Raw genomic sequence first — 17,597 nt, forward strand, 5'->3', positions numbered from 1 at the left:
ATATGTGTGTGAATCTAAGAAGCTATAACTGTGGGGAAAAGAAACAAATCAATAACTATTCATTAAAATTTTATTGTGTACAAATATTTTTAAATGTTACTTAAAATCAAAAAGATAATAAAAATCATGTTTTTGTTTTCTAATTGAGGAAGTAATGGAAAGTATTTACAGATTGATAGTATTTTTTTCCATCATTACTTCATTATTGCTTTCATGTAATGTTTAAACACAATACTAGTACTCTTCTTATTGTTGGAAAAATCCCAATCATGAAACATAAGGTAGAAGGAAAGATGTTTACATGATTTACCCAATCAGAAACCTCTTTAGGAATTAGACATGTAGGAATATGGTCAGTGGAATCTTCTAGTCAGATGAAACCATTCATGATATTTCTTTTAAAGCACTTAAAAGATTAAATGAGGTAAATCAGAAACCTCCTGGAGGAATTTGCTGGTAGATTGTTCAAATATTGGTTTTATATAAACTAGTATGTAATCAAACATTGTTTGTCAAATAACCAGTTCAAATACTGCTTTCAAAATTTATCAAATTCTATATAACTATATATCATCTCATTTTTACTTAATAGTGAATTCATTTTTTAATTAGTAGAAATATTACATAAATTATCTCTTTTGCAGTAAGGTAGTATATTTTCACACTCCATCTTGCAGTGAGGTGAATTTTATATTGCAATTAACAGAAATTAATAGTGGGAAAATACAGATGTCTTTTGCTTTTTCTTAAAGTGTTGACCTGTTTTCATTTTCCCAGAATTCTGTGTTTTGATCACACTCTCTTATCAAGGAACTTAATCCATAAATCCATAACTCATCAATGGCTTTCTTTAAAAAGTTACTTGATCCTGATAATATCCTTTCCTTTGAACAAGTTTTGATGTATGACTGTGAAAGAATATTACTGTGCTGTAATAAATGAAGATCTCAATGATTTTTAGAAAAACATGGAAAGATTTGCATGAAATAATGAAGAGCAAAATGAGCAATATCAAGAGAACATTGTATACAGTAACAGCAATATTGTTTTAAGAACAACTTTGAGTGAATAAGTATTTTTGCCTATTCTAAATACTCAAAATAACTATAAGACATATGAAGATGTTATCTGCATCCAGAGAAAGAACTGATAAACAGAAGTATATAAAGAAGAATTTTACATATACTATATATATATATGCATACACATACACACATGTATGCCTATTTGTGTCTAATGGTAGCCATCTCTAGGGAGGGGAGTAAGTGGAAAGAAAAAAAGTAATTTACATGATAATTTTGTTGTATATTTGAAAGGAATAGCAAGTTTTGCATTGTAGATTTATAGTTTCATAAGCAATCATCTTTTCATTTTACTAAGCTATAGCAATGTTAGTTAAGAGATAGAGGTGAGGAGGCAGAGCGCTCCAGATATAAGGAAAGGATAGTGTAAAGGTATGGAATTGAGAGATAACATTTCCTATTTGAGAAACAAGAATTTCAGTGTTCTGTATCTTAGAATACATAGATAGGACAAATAGTGTGAAACTGTAAAGGAAGGAAAGGAATCAGATTATTAAGAGTTTTAAATGTGAAACAGAGGATTTTGTATTTGGTTGTGGAGTTAACAGTGAGCTACTGGAAATTATTGAGTGAGGGGTAGGAGTGAGGAAGTCAGATCTTTGCTTTAGAAAAATCATTTTGGTAGCTGAATAGAATATTGTAGTGGGGAGATACTGAGACATGAAGACCAAACATAAGTCTACTATAAAAGTACAGGACTGATTCCCCAATTGAGAAATGGTCAAAGGATATGAACAGGCAGTTTTCTGATGAAGAAATCAAAGCTATCTGTTGCCATATGAAAAAATGCTCTAAATCACCATTGATAAGAGAAATGCAAATTAAAAAAAAACTCTGAGATGCCACCTGACACCTATCAGATTGGCTAATATGACAAAAAAGGAAAATAAATGTTGGAAAAGCTGTGGAAAATTGTGAACTGATCCAACCATTCTGGAGAACAATTTGGAACTATGCCCAAAGAGCTATGGGACTGTTCATACCCTTTGACCCAGTGATACCACTGCTAGGTCTGTACCCCAAAGACACCATAGAAAAAAGAAAAGGACCCACATGTACAAAAATATTTATAGCTGCTCTCTTTGTGGTGGCAAAGCATTGGAAATTGAGGGAATGCCCATCAACTGGAGAATGGATGAACAAGTCGTGGTATATGAATGTAACGGAATACTATTGTGATATAAGAAACAATGAGCAGGAGGAGTTCAGAGAAACCTGGAAGGATTTAAATGGACTGATGCTGACTGAGAGGAGCAGAACCAGGAGAACATTGTACATAGTAACAGCAACATTGGGTGATGAACAATGACGATAAACTTGACTCCTCTCAGCAGTGCAACGATCTAAGACAATTTCAAAGAACTTATGATAGAGAGTGTTCTAAACATCCAGAAAAATGAACTGTGGATTATGAATGCAGATTGAACCATACTGTTTCTACTTTTGGGCTGTTTTTCATTCCTTTTTTTTTTTTGAGGTTGTTCCCTTGTGCTCTGATTCTTCTTTCACAAGATGACTAATGCAGAAATACATTCAATGTGATTACACATATCAAACCTGTATCAGATTGCTTTCCATCTTTGGGAGGAGGGAGGCAAGGGGGAGGGTGGGAGAAAAATTTGGAACTAAAAATCCTATGAAAACAAATTTTGAAAACTATCCTTATATGTAACTGGAAAATAATCAAATGTTTTAAAATTTTTTTTAAAAAGACAAGAACTAAGATCTTCGGAAGTAAAAGGCATATAGATTTGGGCTCAATAAAAAAACTCTATTATGTAAAGAAAAAAAGTACAGGACTGAGATGATGAGAGACTATACTAATAGTGGTTGTGTGAATAGAGGGGAGGGGATTTTCAGGAGAGGTGTGAAGGCATAAACATAAAGATTGAAAATATGGAGCGAGGGAGCAGCTAGGTGCCACAGTGGATAAAGCACTAGCCCTGGATTCAGGACTACCTGAGTTCAAATCTGGCCTAAGACACTTGACACTTACTATCTGTGTAACCCTGGGCAAGTCACTTAACCCTCACTGCCCCCCCCCAAAAGAAGGAAAGGAAGGAAGGAAGGAAGGAAGGAAAGGAAGGAAGGAAGGAAGGAAGGAAGGAAGGAAGGAAGGAAGGAAGGAAGGAAGGAAGGAAGGAAGGAAGGAAGGAAGGAAGGAAGGAAGGAAGGAAGGAAGAAAGAAAGAAAGAAAGAAAGAAAGAAAGAAAGAAAGAAAGAAAGAAAGAAAGAAAGAAAGAAAGAAAGAAAGAAAGAAAGAAAGAAAAATGTGGAAAGTGATAGGGAAAGGAAGGATGACACCAAAGTTGTGAATCATCGTGACTGGGCAGTACCCTCAATAGTAAGAAAGAAGTTTGGAAAAGGAAAAGGTTTTGGGGGAAAGAACATAAATTATGTTTTTCATAGGTTGAATTTGAGATGCTTCTGTAAGGTGCAGTATGAGATAACTAAAAGGCAGTAGTTATACTTTGATGTATAAATCCTGGAATTATTTGCATAGAGAGGAGGATAATTGAACCTGTAAGAGATGTTAGAATCATTAAATGTGATAGTATCGAGGGAGAAGAAAAGAGGGACCAGGATAGAGCCCTTGAGAACACTTGAGTTTAGTGAGCATGACTTGGGTGAAGATCCAGAAAATGAAAGGGAGAAGTAGTCAGTGATCAGACAGAGAGCTCTCTCTTGTAAAAAATAAGGTGGTTGGACATGACGTTCTCTAAGGTCCCTTACCCCTTTAAATCTGTGATACTATGATCATTAACATAAATAGGTTTGTCCTAAGTTCACAGGCATCCTTAAAGCTATAATTTTTATATGGATTTGGGTATGTATTTATTTTGCTATTTAATTAGGGAAGCCTCCTCCTTTCTTTACTTCCTAATTCTCCATTTCATATACACATATACTTATTTCAATTTCAAAGTCATTGATATGAATCTATTTGTTTCTAAAAAGGCCCTGCTAAGGGAAATATCTTATATGAGCAGGAAGACAAGTGGATGTATTCAAATTATGTTCCAGTAAGTAAAAGAAGGAAACATAAAAGAGTGGAGAAAGAAGAGGCTTCTTGACACAAATGACAGTATAGATATACATACAAGCACAGAGATAATTTGAAGTTGCTTTCTAGTAAAGAACCTGCCTCTAAAAAGATCTGCAGATTTCCAGTTATCTGTGTATATATGTCTCAACTAAATTGGAAGGACCTTGAATGCAGGGCTCATGTGACAGTACAAATCATTTCAACTCTGTACCCATTTCTCCAGGATCTCTAATATGTATGGACAAGAATATATGATCTTGAGGATCTTTTACAATTCAAATATCCTATGATTTTGTGATGATTTCCCTTTACTTTTCTGGTATCCTCTACAATTTACAAGAGTGCCTACTGCATATACTACTACTAGTAATAATAACTGACATTTACAATGAATATTTCTAATGAACACCTTTAACTGTGTTCACATAGTAAGAAAGTGGCCCTCCTGTCACGTTAATTAAATTTATGGATTGTTATGTAATTGGGAGAGATCATGATTTTAGAGAAATTGAAAAAATAGAATTCAGTATTTTTTAACCATAAACAGGGATTTTGCCTATATATGTATATATAGTGTATCCATACACATGCACACATATATACATACACGCACACATGTGAATAGCTATGTATACACAGTCTATACACGTTTACATGTTTGTAGTATGTATGTATGTATGTATATTGTAAATATATATGTGTGTGTGCATGTATATGTGTGTGTATACACACACACAGACAGACAAAGAAAGAGAGAGAGAGAGAGAGAGAGAGAGAGAGAGAGAGAGAGAGAGAGAGAGAGAGAAAGAACTACCTTGTTAGGTAGCATGGTATCGTGGAGTGAATATTTAATTGGTATCGGGAAAGCTGGGTTCTAGTAGTCCCAGTTCTATCTATCACTAGGTAGCTGTATAACCTTAGATGTAACTCCTAACTACTCTTTGGGCAGGAGTTTTCTCACTTTGAAAATGGGGAGGGATATAAGGGAAATGTGTCATAAATGGTCTTTGAGGTTACCTCTGGCTATGACACTAAATTGAAGAAATCTTTACTTTCCCCCATTGCACAAACTAAGTCTGAATTACAATAAATTGATTGTTTCTTGCAAATTATTCTTAATAATTAGAGAAGGTGGTGCTCATTGAAATTTGAAATGTTGTGAAAGCATGTGGAAGGCCACACAGACAGCTCTGAAATTTCCACAGTTCTCTTGATACCCACAAAATGTGATTACAAACCTGAAAATAGAGATTGCACAACCAGTGGTCCAAATCTGAACAAATAAAATCCTCAATTTTACTGAAGCATTCAAGTTTTTTATCATAATGACCTCGAAGAAGTGGACACTTGAATTTTCCCTCCACTATATTAAAGTTGTCGTCACAGAAAGGAAAAACTCCCCAGCCTACTGCCCGGTCAAAAAAAACATAAGTCCCACCACAGAGAAAGAATTCAAACAGGAGGGTCATGCCAGGTTTCACATCTTCATTAGAAGGCAAAACCTAAGGGAGGAAAAAGAAAAGCCAATGATCTACTTGCTAGAACACTTTAGGAAAAAAATATTAAGTATATTAAGTTATGTCCCTTATTAAACATTATAAATGTGAGAATACTTTTAACTGGAGCACACTGAAACTTTATTAATTTAAAGAATATGACAGGACCTTCTACCCATAATTCACATGTTATTTAACATAAGAAAATTCACACTATAAAGAAACCTTATGAATATAGTGAATGCCCTTCTGCCAAAAGTTGTAATACCAGACAGTATGTAATGAAGCAAAACTTTTGAATGTGATGACAGAAAAAAGGCATCCCTCCAAGGAAAACTTATTTATAATTTTTTTAAGAATATAAACTCCTTGCAGGTAAGCATAATTTCATTTTTTATATTTGAATCTCTAATACTTAGCATATTGCCTGGCATAGCGAATGTGCTTAATAAATGTTTTTTATTCATTTAACCATGACTATAGACTAGGAGTTCTTAAACTTTTTTTTTTCAATTTTAGGACCCCTTTACATTTTTGAAAATTGCTGAGGACACTCCCCTCCAAAGAATTTTAATTTGTGTGGTAAATGTCTATCAATATGTGACATATTCTAAATTAAAACTAATGGTATTGGGGCAGCTAGGTGGCACAGTGAATAGAGCACCGGCCCTGGAGTCAGGAGTACCTGAGTTCAAATCCGGCCTCAGACACTTAACACTTACTAGCTGTGTGACCCTGGGCAAGTCACTTAACCCCAATTGCCTCACTAAAAAAAAAACAAAACAAAAAAACAAAACAAAAAACTAATGGTATTATTATGAAAATCAGAACCCCTGAAAGAATCCCGGGGATGTCCATAGGTATTTAGGCCTTACTTGGATCACCATTGCCAAAAACAATATAGAATAAGACAGAGATTCTGATCATTTTTTCAGATAATCCTTTGGGTTTCAGTTATCCATCTGAGCCATCTGCATTGATAAAATGAAGCTGATTAATTTTCAAATGTCCATGATGTGCCAAGATTATGCCATCTCAGTGAATAATCAAGGAAGCAAAAAAAGGGTACAAGCTAATCAATTTTTTTTAAAAGAAAAGCTACTAAACTTTTCAAACCTTAAATTTTCCAGTGCTTATAGTAACCCCTAAAGGTATTCCACTTCCCATATTTTCCACTTTTGCTGTCATTTTTTTGATTTATCTGATATGTCTTTCAAAGTCTAATCTCAATTTACATACATTTCCCCTCTAGTTAGGAATAGTTAAGAACAAGGGCAAGACCATGAAAATATGCCCAGAAAAACCAGTCAGCTGAAAGTTGACCATCTTTTTTTGCCTCTGTTAAAGGGACTGACACAAAGGAATTCCAGAGCACCACCCTTCATCCCCGAAGCTATACATTAGGCTTGGAAGAAATTATTAGATTAGCTAAGTCCAGGGTAACCAACCCTAGATGTGAGGAAGACCATAAATCTTTTCTGAAAGGTACTCTTATTAAAAGTGAAGCCTAGGGGCAGCTAGGTGGCGTAGTGGATAAAGCACTGGCCCTGGATTCAGGAGGACATGAGTTCAAACCCAGCCTCAGACACTTGACACTTACTAGCTGTGTGACCTTGGGTAAGTCACTTAACCCTCATTGCCCTGTGCAAATAAATAAATAAATAAACAAACAAATAAACAAACAAACAAATAAATGAATAAATAAATGAATGAATGAATGAATAAACAAACAAATAAACAAATAAATAAAATAATTTTTTAAAAAGAAAGTGAAGCCTTTCCTTAATGAATTTGAAGGAAAAAAAAGAGAGAGCTTCAGTATATCCTTGCTATTTAGTCTAAGGCTATTGTTCAGTTGGATTCCATTTGGTCCTTTCCATTGCATGGTAAAACAAACACTCACTTGGGATGAAATTAATATTATCTGCAAACAAAACTCATGATAAAAATACAGACAACAAATAAAATTTCAAGAGAGTGAGAAACTCTCAAGGGCAAGAAATCCAAGTTCCATGGACAGTGATGAGACAGGAGAGGGCAGAAAGTAGGAAAAGCATAAATTCACCAAGTCTAAGCTGCGGCAATACTGAAAGAAATAGCAAAGTTCTGCCCAAGCAGATCCTTCTTTCAATAGGTCAGTGAGCCAGATGTAACTGATCATAACTATGTTCATTCAAGGGTAATGATAGCCTTCACTTGAAATTGACTGGCCATTAGTTCTGGAAAACATTGGAATCTCTGGGATGTTCTCTACTCCTTAGAGTTCTTCAGTTTCTGGGCTTCCCTCAACTATAGTAGTGAGCACCAAACCTGGAGCTAGAAAGATCTAAGTTCAGGTCCAACCTCAAACACTAACCAGCTGTGTGACACTAGGCAAGCCACTTAACTCCATTTACCTAAGTTTCATCAACTATAAAATAAGGTTAATAATAGCACCTACCTCCCAGGCTTGATGTGAGGATCAAATAACATAATATTTGTAAAGTACTCAGGAGAGTATCTGGCGCAAAGTAAGTGTTAAATAAATATTAGCTTTTATCCTTCAGACCTTCCTTCTAGGCAGGAAAAACTACATTTCCCATCAGTCCCCTTCTTGATAAGGGGCTAAAAAAGAAAGAATAGAAATTCACCAATCTTTTAAAAGTTAAAGGAAATAATCACATATGAACTCTTTATTTTAGTGGTATGTGGGTCACTACACAATCTATCTGTAGGAAGCAGTCTTGAGAATGAAAATAAATGAAATGAACTGATTAGTCATGTGCTAGTCAATTTCACCAGCTCCAGAGATGTGGTCAATTTCTTTGCATTTTTTTTTCAAAGGCTAGTAGGTGACAGGAATAATTTCCCTCAATGCACACCCTTTAATGTCTTGTTCAATCATATGTATGTATTTAATTAGACATGGGTGAGAATGGGAAATTGCTTAAGAATACATTTGGAATGACAAACATAGCCATTGATATGTAGGTGTAGTTTATATTATTTATGTAAATATATTCTAAGACTTTGTGTAGGCTTAAAACGAAAGAGAAACATCTGTTGAAAAATGCCATAACCCTGTGGCAGCTGCTATTAAACCATTAACAGTATCAGGTTTCATTTAAACCAGATTTACCATTTTCTATAACAGCCCGTGGGAAAGCTAAAAACATTAGGCACAAATTACCGACAAAAGAGATCCTTAATCAAGCCATACTTTTCATTTGGCTAGTTGGATGCTGGTAACCTTTGTAAAGTGGGAGTGAAAGGTGGAAAGAAAAAAAATGGAGAAAAAGTACAGGTCAGCCACCTGCTTTTCTCTCTAACTGAAAAATAATAAAGCTAAGCAAAACTGTGTTATTAACCGAAATTCCATCTATTTTATCTTCTCACACTGCAGATTATGAGCTACTACAATTTTAAATTAGTAACAATTATAGACCAAGAGGATGGAATGCAGAAGGTACTCCTCTTCTTATCAGAATCTCTAGCTTCCTTCAAAACTAAGTTCAAGGATCACTGCCTACATAAGTCCTTCAATTATTGCCCAAATTTTTAGTGCCTCCCCTAAAAAGTGACCATGTACTCATGTTGCATACCTTTTATATTGTCTTAGTTTTGTGTTGCTTAATGTCCAATCCCTAAAATAGAAGATACTTAAGGATAGGTGCCATTTAATATTTTTTTGTCTTTGTAACTCCAGAACCTAGCACAGTGCCTGACACAGAGTAGGAGCTTAATACATGCTTATTGATTGACTGATTGATAGAAAATTAGAAATATAGTGACAGCCTATTGTCACAAAAAGGAAATGCAATTTGGAGACTTGAACTCTATGCCTAGTTCCATACGAAATTTTGCACTGTCATTTTAAACATTTTCTCTATATCCATCTTCTAGTTACCTGATTTGTTCCACCTATAAAATGGAGCTAGAAACTGGGTTTTTTTCACCTCATGAAATAAATGAGATAATATGTGAAAGTAATTTCAATAGCATAAAGTGCTATACAAATACATTAGAAATGAAAGAAAGAAAACATAGCCTGGACCAGGTACTCACAGCATAGCATCTATGCAAGCAAAATTTCCTATCTACCTCTTGCCCCTAAACACCTCATGGCTTCAGTTAGTGTCATGTAACATTGACGTCTGTACTCCTTGGTATTAGCCAAGAATATTTCCCTCTCAACAAACACACACACTATTCAGTTTTTGACAGGAAATAATGAATAGCACAGAATGAGCAGGTATGGATGCATTCACATTATCTCTTCCCCCACTCCCTAAATGTATGTCTGAACTAAAATTTCCCATTTCTGTAGAAGGCTCCAACATCCTTCCAATCCCCTAAGTTCTCAAACTTTTCATTATCCTTGATTCCTCTCTCAACTTAAATCACATCCTTCGAAGTTACCAATAACATCTACATTGCCAAATGTGTTGACTTTTTCTCAGTCATTATCTTCTGGGCATCTCTGAATTATGTGGCATTATTGATCACCTTCCCCTCCTGGATACTTACTCTCTTCCCTCTTCTTATACTCTCACTTGGTGAACTTATCAGCTCCCTTGGGTTTAATTATTATCCCTATGCATATAATTCTCAGATCTATGTATCTAGACCTAATATCTCTTCTGAATTTAAGTAACAATCAACAATTATTTATTGGATGTTTTGAACTTGATGTCTCATCAACACTTCAAATACAAAATGTCAGAACAGAACCCTTTACATTTCTCCCCAAACCAACCATTACTCCAAACTACTGTGCTTCTATTGAGGGCAACACAATCCTTCCAGTCATATTGGTTTAGAACCTCAGCATTATCCTTGACTGTTCACTGACAGAGAACTAAATATAGAAAAATCAGTTCAAACCAGGGTGACCTGGTCAAAGTTAAATGTTCCAAGTCATCCTAGTGTCAGTAAAAGCATACATGAATGACCACCTCTATTACAAAAATGAAAGCATAGAAAAAATATTGCTTGTTTCAAATAATTCCTATATGTCTATAAGCCTCATAGTACTCTGAATTATTACATAACTATGAGTTATTTTTAGTACATGTGGACTCAGACTCACACATCCTACAAGAACATTTTGATATATAAAGCAAGCTTCTGGCTTATGGAAAAATTGGTATTTGGCAAATAGCAGGAATATAATAAATGCATATTGATTAAATAAATTCTCTCTTCTTTGTAGTGAAGTGAGCAGAACCAGGAAAACATTGTGCACAGTGACAACAATATTGCTTGATGAAAAACTATGAATGGCTTGACTATTCTCAGCAACACAATGATCCAAGACAATCCCAAAGAACTAATAATGAAGTATAGTATCCACTTCCAAAGAAAGAATTGATATTGATTGAACACAGACAGAAGCATGCTATTTTCACTTTCATTTTTTCTTTTACTTGAGTTTTCTTATACAAAGTGACTAATAAGGTAATGTTTTACATAATCGCACACGTATAACCTATATCTGCTTACCACCTCAGGGAGGGGGGAGGGAATAGAGAGAAAGAGGGATAGAATTTGGAACTCAAAACTTTAAATAAAAATGTTTATTAATAAAAATAGCGGGGGCAGCTAGATGGAGTAGTGGTTAAAGCGTTGGCCTTGGATTCAGGAGTACCTGAGTTCAAATCCAGCCTCAGAAACTTAACACTTACTAGCTGCGTGACCCTGGGCAAGTCACTTAACCCCCATTGCCTCACTAAAAAAAAAAAATAGCAAGTTATCAGTTCTATTTGACTTCTAATATTTGCTGTTGAAGCATTATTCCTGTTAGCCCATGTCTAAATCCTGACCTCATATAATAACTCTTTGTATACCAGTTAGAATTCAAACTCCTTATCCTTTTTTTATTAAAGACCTTTCACAGTCTGAGCATCATCTACTTTTACTTCCAGTGACCGTCAACCAGATTTAAACTGTCATGTCTTGTAACTGAACCTAGACTTTGGCCCTTTGTTAGCCAGCAGGGTTATGACTTTAGGAGAATCAAAAGAGCTCAAAGTAGGAATTGAAGCTATATGGAATTTGAATGAATACAGGCTTATTCCTTGTCAGTGCCTTCTCATTCTAATATTTGACTGGCTGCAGAGACAATGACACTAATCTAAATGATCTAAACATATTCTAATTTTACATATTTTCCTCTAGTTTGCAAAATAAAGAGGAAAATATGTCCTTTAAAATTAAAATACCAATTTAATTTCTAGTATATGTGTTTATGCAGGAATCCAAGTAGTATGTATATAGAAATTAATCAATATTTCTAGAGTTGTCTCTAAATATCAATCAGTTTGTCTGGAGAGATTTTTATGAAATGAACTAGAAATGCAAATGTCATAAAGTATTTGTAAGTCAATCTACCAAGGCACTTTCAAAATTTAAAGATAATTACGAAATATTCTTCAAAATAATTAATAATAAAAAATAATTTGAAGGATATCCATTGCTCATGGTTAATCCTTGCCAATATAATAAAACTAATCACATTGCCCAAATAATTTACATATTTTGAGCTATACCAAGCAAACTACAATGAAACACTTCATAGAGTCAGACAAAAAAAAAAAAGCACAAATTCTTCTGTAAGAACAAAAGACTGGGGCAGCTAGGTGGCACAGTGGATAGAGCACCGATCCTAGAATCAGGAGTACCTGAGTTCAAATCTGGCCTCAGACACTTAACACTTACTAGCTGTGTGACCCTGGGAAAGTCACTTAACCCCAATTGCCTCACTAAAAAAAAAAAAAAAAAAAAGAACAAAAGACCTAGAATTTAATAGCCTCAAAACTATTGCAATCTAAAGGTAGATGAGGAGGAAGTGGAATAGGATAAATCAAAACTATAAAAAAGAACATTTACAGAGGGGAAAAAATAAAATTAAGGGCAATAACAAATAATTATTAGTGCTAAGTGACAGCAGAGTTGATAGTGTCTAAAGCAGGATTTCAGACCATTCTCCTTAAACAGTAGTTATGGTACAGAAAGGGAGCACTCCAAAAAATTTACCTCTGGGGTGCATCCTAAGAGATTGGACTAAACTGGAACTTAAAAACCTGAGAAAGAGATGCATGATACATTTTTGTAACAATTTATGGCCACATTATCTGCTAGGAACTGAAGGAAACTGGCCTGTACACGGCACCCTTAATTATAATACCATTTTGCCATTGGACAAGTTTTGCAAGCGTGAAGGGAGATGGACAGAGATTCCATTCATATCAGCTTTTATGACTTTAAGCCAGAATTCAAAGGGAAAGGATGAGGTCCCCTTGACGGTTGAGAATCACCGCAAATCCAAGCAATTAGCTAACCCTTCAGGTACCTCCTCTGAGACCCCAGCCCCTCCTGCTCCTCAAACTCATTCCCTACCTGTTTCTCATTTCACTCCTTCTTCCCCGCCAACCACTGTCATATCACTCTATGACTGAGACCTCCCCTTGCCCACTGGCTGATCTCAGAACCAATTCCCTGTGCCACATGGGGAGTGGATGTCAGTATCCTTCTATCCTGCTTTACCCCATTTACAATCTTGGGGAACTCCAATATGTTCCCTTTTCTCCTGTTTTTTCCATTCAGCAGCCAACCCCATCTGCTTTACCTAATCTGCAGTCACCTATGGCCATCTCCTTTTACCCTCCCCCACCTACTCCACAGCCAAAGGCTGTCACCCCTCCCCCACTGGGCCCTCCGCCCAATCCTCTGTCTCAGCCTCCACCTGAGCTATCTCCCCAACCCAGGTACTTACCAGCATCTCCCACTGCTTCCCTGCTTCCATTAAGGGAATTTCCCATTGGGAAGGGCACAACATTAAGGCATGTCCCTTTTTCTATAAGCAGGTTATCTCAGATTAAAGAGAAATTGGGGAGTTACTCAGAGAACCCCACAAAGTTCATAGATGGCTTTAAGTCTGTGACACTGGAGTTTGACCTTTCCTGGACTGATTTGCAAATTATTCTTGCCAGTTGTTGTACCCCTGATGAGAAAAAACAGATTTGGGACCTAGCGGTACAAGTTGGGGATGAACACTCAGGTTCGAAATTGGGTTGGGGTCCCTGGATTTATAGCTGTCTCAGTTGTAGAACCAAGATGGAACTATGATAACAAGGAAGACAGGGCTTGTAGAAATCATGTGGTCACCTGCCTAGTTGAAGGAATGAGAAGAGGGGTCAAGAAACAAGTCAATTATGGAAAAGTGAGGGAGCAGGGGTCTGACGAACATCCTGCTGTCTTCATGAGCTGCTTAGCGGACTTTCTGAAGAAATATACTAACCTAGACCCCCCAAAGAGATGTAGGAATAACTGTCTTCAATATTCATATTATCAGCCTGTCTGCTTCTGACATTAGGAGAGAGCTCCAGAAGTTAGACTGGGGTCCCCAGATCCCATCCTCACAACTTGATATTGCTTTTAAGATTTTTAATAACAGGGACCTTGTAGTAGCCAAAGAGAGAGAAAAGATGGCTAGTGCCCGCTCCATAGACCAAACTTCTATAATAGCAGCTGCCATCACCACATCTGCTACCAGCAGATCTCAAGGTGGCTGAGATTCTGGCAGCTGCAGTAAACCAGGACACAGAAGTGGGGGACACCACACAAAGGTCAGGCCAGCTCTCCTACCTTTTTGTCCCCAGGGCAGCACCCAAGAGATCAGCTTAGCAAAAAAACAGCGCTCTGCAGCTTGCTCTCCTGGCCAGCACCTTGTCAAACCCATGGCCAAGCTGGACATAGGCAAGCCTAGGAATGGTTTTGGGGCGACCTCTGTCTTACCTGGTTCAGGTCCTAGCATGCAATCAAGTCTTCTATAAAAGTACCTACCAGTCTCCTGCTCAAGGAGATTGGTACCTCTGAGCCACATGCTTTGTACCTATCTCCCCATGAGAAGTCCAAGGATTTCTGTCATGGTTTCCCTCCCCCCACCCTTGGCCCTAAATAAACTACCACCTTATTCTAACTACTTTTGTGTGCAAGAGGGTGTAAGAACCACAACCCCTAACCCAAACCATACCCCATTTCCCCCCATTACAGAACTCAAGTCTGCCTGCCTCTAGTATATGCCACCTGGCTGCCTCATTTAGCTATGCCATCTAAGCTTACATGGCCCATTTAGGTTTGTGAAGTACTTTGTAGACATCATTTCATTTGATCCTTTTTGGTGAGGATGGGAGGAAGGGAGAGGATGATGTTAGTATTTTCATTTTATAGATGAAGAAACTAAGGCCCATGGAGTTTAATTTCCTAGCCCAGAGTAACACAGCTAGGATATCCCTAAAGCTCCATTCACACCTGGCCCCTCCTGACTCCAAATCTTGCACTTTTATCCCCTGGAGAAACTAAGGCCTAGAAAGATTAAGTGATTTTCCCAAGGCCATAAAGAAAGTAAATAACAGACCTGGTATTTGAACTCAGGTTTTCAGAGTCTAAATATATTATTCTACTACAATCACGCTGCTTCATATGTGAGTGGGGGAGCAGCTACGAGATTGAACTGAGGTAATCAAGTATGCATTGTGCTTTACAAAGTGATTTTACTTTTCCTAGTAGAAATCAAGAGAAAATAGCTAAAAATGATGTCATAGCACAAGACAAAGGAGGTGATCCAATTAGAGCTTTGAAATTCTATTGGTTTAATTATCATTCCTGGAATCAAGAAAAATAAATGGACAAATTAACCTTAGACTTCAGCCTGTCCAATGGAATGAGATCAGTTTTGGAGATTTCTCCAGGTCTGGGAAATCAAGGACAGTGGGTTTTAGCAGCAACAACTGGTCTAGGTTCTGGAAAGACAAAGATGTAGTGTCCCATTTGTTAAACCCTAAGAAAAGTACTACTTTTACTCATACTTGATAGTATTTCTAGGTTGCTTTGCTTTACAAATTGCCTTACAATTCCTCACTTCCAAATGTTTCTTACCCAGGAGGTAAGTTAGGAAGAGTGATGGCAACAAAGGATCAGCTTGCTATGGACAAATGTTACTAAGTCTTTAAGCAGTTTTCTTTTCCAGTATGGGCTATAATCAGCTTATTCCACAGCACATGGTACCAGAAAGACAGATTTCTGAACATCTCTAACCTCCCCCCTCCCCCCGCACCGCCCTGCAGCACTGTATTCTCTTCTTCTATATGTCCAACTTTATATTTGGCTTTCTCCAGATGCCACTTCATCCATGGCCATTCCCTTCAGTGTTAGTAATTCCAATCTTCATGTTCCCTGTCATGCCAGGTCAGGAGAAGGAGTTAGCATTCTTCTTGCATTCTCCCCTGCTCTTCCAGCTCTCAGAAATCTCTTCAGCTTAAAGGTCCACTCAATCTCTCACTACCACTTGATCTAGATCCTTTTTGAAGTCACTGGCTAGGCTCTAGGTCACTCATCCATGATTTCCTCAAGATGTTAAGAGAAAATAAGAAAGACTGCCTCAGATATTTATTGGATCAATCCCCTGTGGTGAACTTTGGTGAGAATAGAGATGAGAATGATACACTTTGCACAGGTACTAATGGGCAGTGATCTGCATCACCAGAGGGAATATCCACATTGAGATCACGGATCCTTTGTTGTTGGAGTAATTATTGTAATTCATTAAAATATCAAAGAATTAATTTAATAACATAGTTTTTGAACCTGCCCCTTAAAGGCAGGTTATACTAATGACCACTAACCCTGAGGAATGGAAATTATTAGATCCATAGGTGAAAACAAAGGGTAGATCATCAATCTGTATTGGTCCTTATGTGGGTTTGCCATTTTATCTTAGTCAATGTGGGAAGGGATGTATGGGAATTTCTAGGTAGCTTTAGGGCATTGACAGTAGGAGAGGGGCTCTCCCAGGGCTTTTTCTAGATCCTTTGGAGATAAATACCAATAAGTCCCTGTTAGATGGTTGTTGTAAGATGTCCCCACCTAGATCCCCAACCCCAAACTGTCATATTAATAGCTGGAGAAACAGTTCATGGAATACCATGAAGAGTATGCTTGAACACACAAATTCATTGGAAAAGAACCTAAAACTAAATATTTATCAAGTCTAAGACTGGGCAGAAAGTAGTAGCTAAAGAGGTGAGACAAATGCCTTGTAGCTAGTATTGACAGACAAGTGAAACTGTAAGGATCTTATTATTATAAAACTAACAATTTTATCTGTTACCATTTTTCCACCCCTGTGACAACTCCCCCACATACCCACACCCACACATACACACACATCAAATAGTCCCATTTAGATCTTCGTTGTGATTTACTGTTATCATGCAACATGGAAGAAATGAATTCTGTGGCCTCCCCTTTACTCTGAATTACATAGAACTTAGAAAAGCTAAGGATACTGGTGACAGCTTGAAACCTGGAAGGGATTTGGGATTCCCAGTGGTGGGAAAAAAATCAGGGTTACAGCATTCAGGAAACATGTTGCACTCTGTGGTACTACAGAACTTAATAAAAATAAATAAAAATAACTTCATTAAAATTTAGGCTTTAGCTTTTCTATTAATATTTTTTGCTGTGGGTTATTAAAAGCATTTCAATTCTTGGACATATGCTGACATACAGAAAATAACCTCTTAGAAAGTGTTGGGTTCATCGTATTTTAAGAATACTTCAGGTCATGTTAATCAGTTTCTGAAATATGTAGTTTTCAGAAAGTACTTCAGGGAAAATATGTGGGCATGACTAATGATGAAAAGAATATGAACTATATAATACCCATACACACACATGAATTTGAACATTACGAAAGTACTTTACCATCTTAAGTATTTAGGAAGGCTTAAATAAAAAATAAATTTGCCTGTTTCACTGAAATTGGGCATTCTTTTTTTCAAGCATAAAACTTCAAACTTATTAATTTTGTAGCTATATTTTAAAATGAATGCCAGTACCAGCCAGATGACTGTATGATAAGTGTCTTGAAACTTCAAGAAAAGGCACTAAATTTTTCACAGTATTTGTGTTTCATTTTCAGTGTAATAAAAA

General features: G+C 36.6%; 1 protein-coding gene across 1 annotated transcript in view; it reads right to left on the bottom strand.

The window, feature by feature from the left end:
- LOC122746851 overlaps window positions 1–17,597 on the bottom strand; it is a gene marked incomplete at its 5' end in the record, with an annotated part of 468,374 nt that overhangs the window by 298,341 nt on the left and 152,436 nt on the right. The window contains one exon of the mRNA XM_043992893.1: window positions 5,367–5,630. Within this exon, the coding sequence (XP_043848828.1) occupies window positions 5,367–5,630 (264 nt within the window). The remainder of the gene's footprint in view (window positions 1–5,366; window positions 5,631–17,597) is intronic.

Source organism: Dromiciops gliroides, chromosome 1, assembly GCF_019393635.1.
Source record: "Dromiciops gliroides isolate mDroGli1 chromosome 1, mDroGli1.pri, whole genome shotgun sequence".
NCBI lineage: Eukaryota > Metazoa > Chordata > Mammalia > Microbiotheria > Microbiotheriidae > Dromiciops > Dromiciops gliroides.